The sequence below is a fragment of the Xiphias gladius genome, chromosome 21 (genome assembly GCF_016859285.1).
Source record: "Xiphias gladius isolate SHS-SW01 ecotype Sanya breed wild chromosome 21, ASM1685928v1, whole genome shotgun sequence".
Lineage (NCBI taxonomy): Eukaryota > Metazoa > Chordata > Actinopteri > Istiophoriformes > Xiphiidae > Xiphias > Xiphias gladius.
The window spans coordinates 21555767-21566813 of NC_053420.1; the positions used below are offsets into that span (position 1 = coordinate 21555767).

At 40.3% G+C, this 11047-nt stretch overlaps 1 protein-coding gene across 1 annotated transcript; it reads right to left on the minus strand.

Moving 5' to 3' along the window:
- Positions 1-873: 873 nt before the first annotated feature.
- tgm2b (transglutaminase 2b) lies at positions 874-10995 on the minus strand. The gene is made up of 13 exons (XM_040115675.1): positions 10870-10995; positions 8181-8360; positions 6944-7162; positions 5950-6068; positions 5320-5448; positions 4942-5119; positions 4639-4771; positions 4343-4446; positions 4010-4249; positions 3349-3621; positions 3095-3255; positions 2583-2719; positions 874-1738 (listed from the first exon to the last, which is right to left on the minus strand). The coding sequence occupies exons 1-13, from the start codon at positions 10877-10879 to the stop codon at positions 1588-1590; spliced, it is 2034 nt and encodes a 677-aa protein (XP_039971609.1). The 5' UTR covers positions 10880-10995; the 3' UTR covers positions 874-1587.
- Between the last annotated feature and the right edge of the window lie 52 nt (positions 10996-11047).

Here is an 11047-nt window from a genome sequence, read left to right on the forward strand (position 1 = left end):
AAATCACGTTTTACAGTGTTTAAATACATGTTGTGGACGGGTGGTCGAGTCATTTTCTGCATACCTGCCAAAAGTAGGGAAAAGGCAAACACGTCCTGTTCAATGCAGGATGGTAAGAGATAATTCAGTTTGGACTTTCTCTATAAAATCTCCACACTAGACAACTGTACACCTGTAATGTACTCCTCTCACTCCACACATCCTGTTCAAAATTGTATTAACAGTTAAATGGTTGTGTGTTGCTGCCAGCTACTGTACGATACCAACAATGCATTCTGCAGAAGCTATGTATAGTATCGTTTCTGACCAGCAGAGAGCAGCAATTCCTCTAACCTTCAAAATAAGTCATACACATGCGCAAATACTTGCATATACACATATATACACCTGTAGTGACGGGGGGAAAAAAATTTTTTTTACCCAGAGTTCATAATTTGTTTTAGGCCATAGGACCAGCACAAATTGTTCAGCTTGCCATGAACAAGAAAGATTTTGTGTGCCGTATTACGTGATCAAGTCCAGCTGTAGCAGAATCACCTTTAAAAATGTACATAAGTAAATCCTAGATCACTGAAAGATTTCCACACTTTTCCAGTTTCTTGTGCCTTAAGCACATAATCCCTTAGTAACACCTGTGGGATACTGGAGATCACAACACCAGCAGCTGTGACACAGCTCCTGCCAGTAGTCAGTACCTTCTGCAGGACTGCAGATACATCCCAACAGCGGACACGCTGGCTCGTCTCCAATCATTATTATTTCATTTCTGCTGTGGTTTAATTCAGTGACACTTGGATTTAAAAGTCAATATCATACTCATTTAGGGCACAGGCACTGAAGAAAAAAAACAAAAACCAAAGTGCACAAGGAAGAAAGGTTTATTGATTTACTTGGCAGAAAACTGAAAATACAAGGACTAATGTATAAACTACATCGGGTTCCTCATTAGTGAGTATAATCAGCGGTGAAGGATTTATACTGTAGAGGACAGGAGTTTACTCTTAAAAAAAAAAAAAAAAAAAATCACCTTGCATTGCAATGGCAGTACAGGTTTATTAAATGATCTGATGTGTGTCCAGAGGCTTCATTTTTTTTGCTGTAGGTAGAATGTGCAAAAAAAATACAGATTGTTGCAAATAAAAAAAAATCTACACATTGAATTCATGCTTTCTTTCAAACACATTTGTCCAACAGGATCAAAGACTGTGTGAACACAATGTGACCAGTTGTAGCACTCAGAAAGTATAAAATTAGTACATGGTACCTAAAATACTACTCATCACTTCAGATTGTGAGAAGAAATAGTACAGATTCCGTTTAAAACTTTTCCATGCACGTATTTTATCGGCCTTTATAAGTGCAAAACGTTCTCAGGTCACAATTAAAAATCTGTGGCTCTGAATAAACACAGATAGACATGTAATAATAAGCAATATAGAGTGAGATTCTGAAGTATTTGAATAGAAAAGTATTTTAATCATTAAAAACTGCAACAGAGGGTGCTTTGTGAAATGGCTGAAAAATAAACAATTATGATAAAAAGTTTAAGAATACTGCTGTCTACCGGCCAGTATAGGCTGGAAAGCTCTATTTTCCAATAATGACATTTCTGTAGCCCTTGACGTGATGCAGCTTGCTGCTGTCGAAGTCAACCACCAGCTTTCTCAGCCCAGAATGGGTGGGAGTGAAGTAAATTTTCACCTTGGCATCTTCCCCTGGTCCCACTGAGGAGTCCAGCCTGCAGCAAAAATATTTAAACATATTTGTGACAAACATCGTGAGGACTGTGTCATAGTTATCAATGCATAAATATTTAAACGATCAGTAACCACTGGCAAAGATAGTTATGACTATTTATGGAGACAACGGTGCAAGTGGAGCTGCAGTATTTAATCCGCTCAGAGTGAAGGTTAGAAAAAAGAAAGCATGCTTTATTAACTGTTTCATTACCTTTTTGATCTACCAGAGCTCTGGAAAATAGCACTGGCCATGAAAATACTACCGTTCTTACAATCAGAAATCCAAAGCTGCATTTCCTCCTTACTTTCCTCGCTGAATGAGATCAAAGAGAAATCATTGTTGACTAACAACAAGCCCCCTCATTAGTAGTAGTGCACCGGTAATTCATCCAGTGCACTCTGTCTACATCTACTGCTTGCTCCATTAAACCCCTGAACTGTATTTTTCCATTACCAGTGGACTCCCGTCCCGACTAAACAGCTGCATATCCAGCCAGACATCTGGATGAGACCAAGACCAGGCAATAAATCATAAAAAAACAAAATAACACATATCTGATAGTTTGGAATTCAAACGTGGAAGAAACATTTTCCATCATACAAAACTGTTGACGACCAAAATAACCTTTCACGTATTTTGCATGCTTCCTGCGGCCTTGTCCTGAATAAGAAATATTTGCATTAAATAAGTGAATAAGGGATAAACTGATAGCAAGGAATGTCATCCTTGTGTGAGAGGAAAATGTTTAAGTTGCATTACAGTTTCTAATTTATGACTGGTCAGTTGGCGCTCTGTGTGAGAGAACAACATCAAACTCAAGCTGGACAACGAGATACTCATACCTCTCACAGATTGCGCGTCCCCCAGTGAGGTTAGCCCCCTCAATGCTGAAGCAGCAGTTCTCCAGAGGCTCTGGCAGCGGGTTTTGGAGGGTGATCTCTGCTGCCAGTTTGCGATTCTCCTTTGGTTCACCCAGGATCTGCCGAACACAGCAACCTCAACGTATTAGTTAATGAAAGTCTCACTGAAAATACAACACAGTTTTGCTTGGGCCAAGGTCTTTTAATAGACAGTAAGAGTAGCCGATTTTACAGCATACCTGTACTGACATACTCTTTTAGCTCGTCAATATAAGGATAGGATAGATTACTGTAGGCCACACTAAAAGCCATATGAGTGAGCTTCTTTTCTAATCAATTTTCAAGGCTTGTTTGGACTTCGGATTTGCATTAAACTGGAAATTGCATATATAGTTATTTGCCATTGTAGTACCCTCCCCCCTCCAAAAAAAACCCCCCAAACAAACAGACTGGATTCAATTTACTGCTCCCTTGTTTCAGGTTATTGTACTCACTCGGACTTTGATTTCAGGATTCACCAGCACAATGTTTCTCACTGCAAGTGTTGTCTCTTTTGTGCTATAGTCCACTAACAGAGCTGCCAGACGGATTAAGTTGTCCTCATTGAGTAGGCCACCGTACTTAGAGTAGCTCAACTGTAGAGGTACTCGCCTCTCTAGAGGAACATACACAATGCATATAAAATTCACAGTCAAAAGTCAAGTGTCTAAAAGCATCCACATGTAAACCACATAGCGACTTGGTTCACCTGCTCCTGGTGAGAGCTCAACATTGAGCAGGTCTTTAAAACCACAGTTCCCTCCAAGAAACCCATTGTAGGACATGATGCAGGATCCAAAAAACAGGCGGCACATCTTCACGCTCTGCGTGTTGTTAGTAACCACAGCGAACACGTCGAAGTCACAGCCCTTCCTCATATCCGATGTCACCTTGATGGTGAGGTGTAGGCCTTGATTCTTCTCCTGGAGCAGCTTGTTTTGGTGGTTGGCCTTCTTGAAAGCTTCCCGCTCTTCATCAGAACCTAGCAATGTGGATGCAACAAAAGCACACAGGGAATAACAGAAGTCTTAAATTGGAGATATTTAAGTTTGGCCATCCAGAATAGTCAACTTCTATAGTATATTCAACATGACAAATGGTCTGTATGAGTAAGGGAGCATAAACTTGACCTTTTTAAACAAAGGCAGTTATGAGTTAAGGCAGAGTAGAGTTTATGTACATTGAGAGTAACATAAATGCTGATAAGGAGAGTAGGAATTTACTCAACAAGTGCCCTTGGGGTTACTTGCCGATATGTAGAGGAAGTTTGTATATACTGTAGTTAAAAGAATAGTTTGACATTTTGGACAATAGATGTTATTTAGTTTTGTCCACATGCAGGATATACAGTGCAGTATAGTGTTTTGTACCTTCAGGATACTTGTAGAGGTGAGTGATGTCCTCTCTGGTATCACTGCCCACACTCTTTGTGCTGATCTTCTGGCCTACACTTGTAGTGTTAGTGACTTTTGATATGCTGCCATCTTTTTTCTTCATGAAGCTGATAACGTCAGCATTAACCTCAGCAAAGACAAATGGGGCATCATACTTGAACGTGAGCTCACCCTCCTTGATGGCCCTGACAGGGATGGGGCCACAGCAGTACACTCCTGAGGGAAAATGCCAAAACAACGGTGATAGTTCCGCCTTGCTGAGGATTTCCCTCAAAAAAAATATCACCATGGGTTCAGAGTGTTTGTTACCTTCACTTTTCTCCTGAGGTGTAGGGTCACTGGCCTGCCAGCCATTAAAATCAGATTTAAGGTCGGGCCTGGTCATCCAGCTCTCCACCCAGCAGTGGTAATTCCTACATATACAATACAAACCATCGACTTGATTCCTTTGCTTACACTTCCTGGTTTGGAGTTTTAATAAATAACATTACATGACTAGTCTTGTTCTTGTGTCATTACCAAAACTCCGGTAACCTGGTGGACTGAGTCAAGTCAGAACTAAACCTCTACTGTGTAGAGATTACACAAAACGTATGAGTACGTACCAGATCATATCTCTGGATTGAGTGAATTCTCCATTTTCGTTGATGTAGCGTTCAATCACCAGGTTGCTGTTAGTGTCATGGGCTGAAAGGTAGTTGGTGACGACTCGGCATGGAATGCCAAGGGCTCTGGAAACTGATGGGGTATAATAACAATTTACATACGTACTGTGATAATCTGAGGAGGAGCAAAATATTTGTCATAAATCTGTGTGTACATATATGGTGTTATGTTGTGTCTGCTTGGGACAAATCAAGTGTGTTTTCCACTGATAGGCTACCGAGCTCCGCTCTGTCCTATCTTACCTGTGCAGGCCACTGCAGCAAACACCCAGCACTGTCCATAGCACACAGGCTGACACTTTTGTGTTTGCCAGTTGCGCAGAATCTCCACACTGCCCTTCCAGAACAATGGGCTCACACCTCCTTCATAACCCCCATACCATTTTCCCTGCAACACCCCTTTGTCGTCATTACAGTTCACCTAACATGCAAAGGAAAGAAGTGTAAAACATATATATTACATATATTAAATACAAGCTTTTTTTATATTAAGTTTAAAATTATGTCTTTGGTAACACACATTTATGAAGATATCTATGCAAATAAATAAACAGCAACAACAAGTAGCTCTTTCTAAACAGAAAGGTGCGTGACAATATCATAAATGAATATTTGGCTTACCATTGCACTTAGCACTCTGGACACATAGATGGGATTTCTTCTCCCTGAGCAGTCTTTGCCGGGATCTTTCAGACATTTAGGATTCATATCGAGAATCCTCAGACAGATATCAAGGATTTCACTTTCAAACTGAAAAAAAAAAAAAACAAAACAAAAAAACAAAACAAAAACAAGTATTACTGCAGATCAGCTGTTTGTCAGTTGTTAAACATGTCCTTTTTGAAAACCTTTTAATAAAAACAGGTGTAAACACACAGCAAGTGAGATGTTTCATTCTGACATTCTTCATTAGTAACGCACTGCTAATGCCAAGATAATCAGACTGTATCAGATATCAAACAAAAGGGTGAAAAAGTAAACACTTCTCTCTTTTATCAGAACAAACTGTCTACTGTCAGATATAAATACCTCAGTTAATTTCAGAGGCAAACACTCAGAAATTACTGCATATTTGCAGTTATGCAAACATAATTAATCACGGGTTAAGTGGATATTTTCCTGTTATCAGGATAACAGGAAAATATATAACTGTCCAAACTCCTTCACCACTCTGTCACAATGTTGGCATGCCTGATTGTCTATGCATGTGAGATGAAGTGAGGCGGACAGCATCAGAGTTGGTATCAGTACCTGGCCGAAGTTCCAGGGAGTCGCTGTGGGATATTTGGCGCTGCCTCGAAAGATGATTCCATCCTGAGACAAGACGTATTCCTCCAAACTCTGCTCATTGTCCATGTATACTGCATCACCTGTGGCCAAGAGACATCACAAACAATACAATGACTGTCCTAATACATTTCCTAAGTGGTACATAAAAGGTATGGTATTGGTTTAAAAAACAAATGTATGCTCACCCTGCAGGTGACAGGAGTTTATCTCTAGCATTTGAATACAATTTAAACTTCCACTTAACTCAAAGAACAGCTTGTCATTTAAGGAAATATACTTCTGATATCTGTTCATTCAATATTAAGTTAGGCACAGAAGCTGGTTAGCTTATCATAGAGACTGGAAACAGGAGATAACAGCTTATCTGGCTCTGTCCGAAGGTAACAAAATCCACCTGCCAGCACCTCTTAAACTCTCTAATTAGCAGGATATGTCTCATTAGCATGTAGCCAGGCAAACCCACGGACCAGACTTCAGAAGTGACCGTAAAGTTTGTTGCTTTACACTTCAGTTTTTGTTTCGGTTAAATAAACAAGATATAACATGTTCATTAGCGAGCTTTAGGCTGGGAAGCAAATTTCATTATCTTTGGACAGAGCCCAGCTAGCTGTTCCCCTCTGTTTCTGGTCTGCTACGCTAGGCTAAACGGCTGTTCCCTGTACCCTTACATTTACCAGGAAGATATGAAAATGGTATATATCTTCTCATGTAACTTTCTGCAAAAAAGTGAAAAAAAATCTTATTTCCCAAAATGTTGGGAAAGTAATCCCCTAAAATCATCCCATAATTACTGAACTAAACTACTGTCATTTCTCCATATAATCTCTTCACTACTTTCCTGAATAGCTCATAATCCCACTCTGGCATGAAACACGGTCATCAAAGCGCTTTGTAGCCTAAGATCCCTACACAGGATCCCCTGCATGACAGCTTGACATATGGTCTGTTTACCCACCTGGGCACCACGGGTTAAAGAGTAGGATAAACTCAATCCGCCCTGATCGCCCGAGGGTCAGGGTGTAGCGGCCTATAGGTGCGTCAGGGGCAGAGCAGATAGACAGGGCCACCGTGTCCCCAGGGGGACTGGCGACAGCAGCACTCCAGCGGGAAGTGTCAATGGTGGCAGACAGACCAAAGGAGGCCCTGGTGCCATACTGCTCAGAGGGTTGAGGACCTGCATGTGACAGTGAATATGGTTAGAGCCCTGTGTGTGGTAAGAAGCTAAGAGATTTTACTGAAATATTTGTGTCTGGGGAATGGAAACTCACAGGGTACGTTTTCACTGTTTACCCAAACCATGCTAAATTTAGTTCAAACATCTCAGGAATCTTTTCATGCATGCACAGCATAACTGTAATGGCACCTAATTAAGACCAGAACTGATTCAAGTCTCACTCTGAGACCTCAGTTCAGATTTGAATACTAGTAAGTTATATAAACTTAAAATCATTTGTAAACTAATGGCAGGATGTTTGACCACTTCCTTCTCATTGGGTAGGTTGAGGGGCCCTTCTCCAATCCTTTAGAATAATGCTTGACTTTCAAAGGTTGATAATGTTATCTATGATTATACACATGCTTTCCTGTTGGCAAGCAACACTTCCTGCTTTAAGAGTCTTGATGGGCAAGCAACAACTATCTTGGTGTATCCCAAGAGACAGATGTTTTCCAGTGTGTTTCTAGGGTATTCTGAAGGCAAAAACATGGGAACACAGCAAAGTTCATTAACACACGCAGAACTATGAGGGTGAGGTTGAAGTTAACAATGGAAACAGCAACAGAACATTTCACAACTCATGTAAGTGTGCTAAATGTAAAAACCAACTGAACATGGGAAAATGACCTCCTTTCCTTCCTCCCTTTTAATGAGAAGACATGCTGCAACTACAGCGTTTATCCTTCATCCCCTGTTCATCAAAGGATCATTATAACATACATTTTTCATATTGTGCAAGTTGTACGGTAGGGTAAAGGTTTTACTTGAGTACAAATGATCATCACAAAAAGTTAAATATATCTAACAGGATCTTAAACAAAGAAATGTGACATTTTCATGCAAAATCTTTTCCAGCCAAAAAATCCTTAAACCATACAAACATTAGAATACAACAATTACTGATGGATAAAATGCACTCAGTTATTAAGGGTTATTAAAAAAGGTGGAAAGTAGAAAGGCAAAGAAGGAGTAGCACCTGTTTCTGCAACAAAGTCAAGAGAGCTGACTCCTGGTTGATACTTTCCGGAGCGAAGGTAGAGGCTGATCGTGAACTTTTGGCCTCTTCTCACAATCAGACGATCTACACCGTTGAGATCAGTACGATGGTCGGTGTTGTTGAACTCACACTCCAGGTTCCAGCGATCAATGTCAAGCGCTTAAAAGAAGAAACACAGAAAATACAGAAAATAATTAAATGTTTTTTTTACAGCAGACTTTTGGTGAATTAACCAGAAAACTGGTTAATTCTTTTTCCTTCCTACTTTTATGAAATTCAGTATCATAATGATTTCACTGTCCTGAGTGGTTTTATTATTTGATCTTCAAAGCCACTACAAATTCTGTGGACTTTGGAATAAAAACTGCAGGACAGTCACAGTCAGTTTCATTCCTTGTGAAGTGCGCAAAACACAAAACCACCTCTTCTCGCCAGTGCACGTTGTGACTAAGAGAATCCCACCCTTTCATTTCCTGTTTAAAGGAAACCTTAGGGTCCTCCTGTACAATGCTCCTATATCCTCCTGCTGCTGACTAACCTCTGGCTGGGCTAGTCCATGACATGTCAGGAGGTTAACCTCTCCCCATATATTATGCCTTGGTGTAAAGAAAAGCCCTGGAAACAAGCATGAAGTGATGGTGTCATAGCTGGTCTAGACTTAAGTCAATAAAGTCAAAGCTGCATTCTTCGCTACTTATCGGGGCTATGATGTTTTCATCGCATTGGAGCACAGATGCTCTTTAACAGTTTATTGAATAACCATCAGGAGAAGAAATATTCCACAAGGATCAAGGAAATTCTGATAATTTTTTTCTCCTTTTTCTTTTGAAAACATCAGAGGTTGTAAATCACATCCCAAGCTGAGAAAGTCCAATTAAATGGATCCTCAGCTTACACAATGTAAAAACAATTACAAAGATTAATAACATAGGAAAGTCTGCAATCCAAAACCCTCAGAAACAACCTAGTAGTGGTGCAATGAGACTCAGACGTAATCCTTTCTGTTGTGATTTTGGCGATTTGTCGTGGTTAAATAATTGCTATAAAAGAAAATTCATTTTGATTTGCTCCCAAACCAAAGTGCAGCAACATATGTTGTTTACAGTGAAGTATTTGTGGTTTGCCAGATGGTATGCATTTGCGGCGTACAGCCTAATTTCATTGGCTTTCAGTCTATTCTACAGGGTCACATAACTTATAACAGACCATCGCTCTAATATGAAATGCAGGAGGCAGAGATTCCTCAGCCTTGACCCTGTCTTCTTCACTAAGCTTTACTTACTTTACTAAGCCTAACATACTGCACACACCCATGCGTCACTCCCACTCCAGCAACCATGACCCACACCACAGAAAGACTGTCTCTGTAAGCGGCACCGAGACCAGCATAAGCCTTATGAAGGACATTAAAACAAAATGTCACTGGTGTCAACTGGGTACACAGTTTTAATCCTGGAAAAATAAATACCCAAATTCCCATAAGAAGAAAACGAACTATTCAGTCTTGCAGGTAACACCCATGCTGAGTTGAGAGCTCCATCACAGGCACTTTCAGTTTAAACTGAATGCTTTCCACATGTCTAACGGCGAGAAAACAGGTGACACTGATTCATCAATATGCTGTTTATTCTAACTGCTAATTCTGCAGTGATGTAAGGATGTCCTTACAAGTTTTGGTTCATATTTGTATTTAGCTGCCCCTATAGACTGACTTCCCCTGTGAATAAGAAGATTAAAATAAACTGACTGGCGAAAAGCGTACATTTCTTGTAAGATTCAGACTAGGTAGTTCCAGTTATCAAATACACACGCACACAAATACATTACACAAATACAAACGTTCTCAATGGAAACTGCATGTTTTTTCTACTTAAGAGTGGCCAGTAGCCCATATTTTTGTATGTTACACACACGGTCCAACAACAATTTCAAGAGGTGATTCAAAGCAAACATGAAGGTCCGACCGCTTTCTTATTTGGGATGTTTTGAATGTCTTTACAAGGGCTTAAAGCAAACTATTTGCAGGGTGGTTTGTGCCTATAAAGAGGGCGGCAGTTAACTGGTGCAGGCTTCAGCTGCTCTCAGATGCTATTATGAGTGCCCCCGGGCAACAATCTACTGCTCAGGGTGAAACATTTTTCCCATGCACTGGTCTGCAGATCTCTGACGAATGTCTGCTCTGAGCATTCAATCCAGCAGCAGCACAGGGCGAGGACATGTGAAGGCTGTGACAACTTTACATTCTTCTTTACATTCTTTACATTCTTCTCGGACATGACGCCTACAGCAAGCTGGTGACAATAACATACCTGAGTGAAAGTCTGCCCTTACTCGACCTTCACTTGTCAGTCAGTGACAGAAAAAACTGCAGGCATCATTAAAATACAATAATAGTGGGCAACAATTTTAAGTTACATTAACACTAACAACCATATAGGGAAATGTTGGGATGAAAACATCAAAGCAGAGGGGAAGTGACTTGAATGAATTAATGAAGATTATGTCACTATGAATCGACATTTATGTATTTTTTTAACCATTTAGATAGTTATATAACTGTTAACTGACTAGCCTATTAAATAGAAAGTAGTTTCCACTCATTATTAAGAAAAAAAACCAAAACAATTAATTAATGGTCTCCTTAAAAAAGAGTCTGTGTGCAACTTACCTTGAGCCATTACTGCTGCTGTTCTCTCTGACTAGACTCTTGTTTTCAGTGTATCTCCAGCTCCGGCGGGAATGTGGCGTCTCGCCCCGTCGTTATCTCGGTCGTATATGTAGCCCTCCTCATTCGTCTGGTGGTGGGCGTGACGCGACCCTTCCCGAAACAGGAGAAGAAGAAAAAG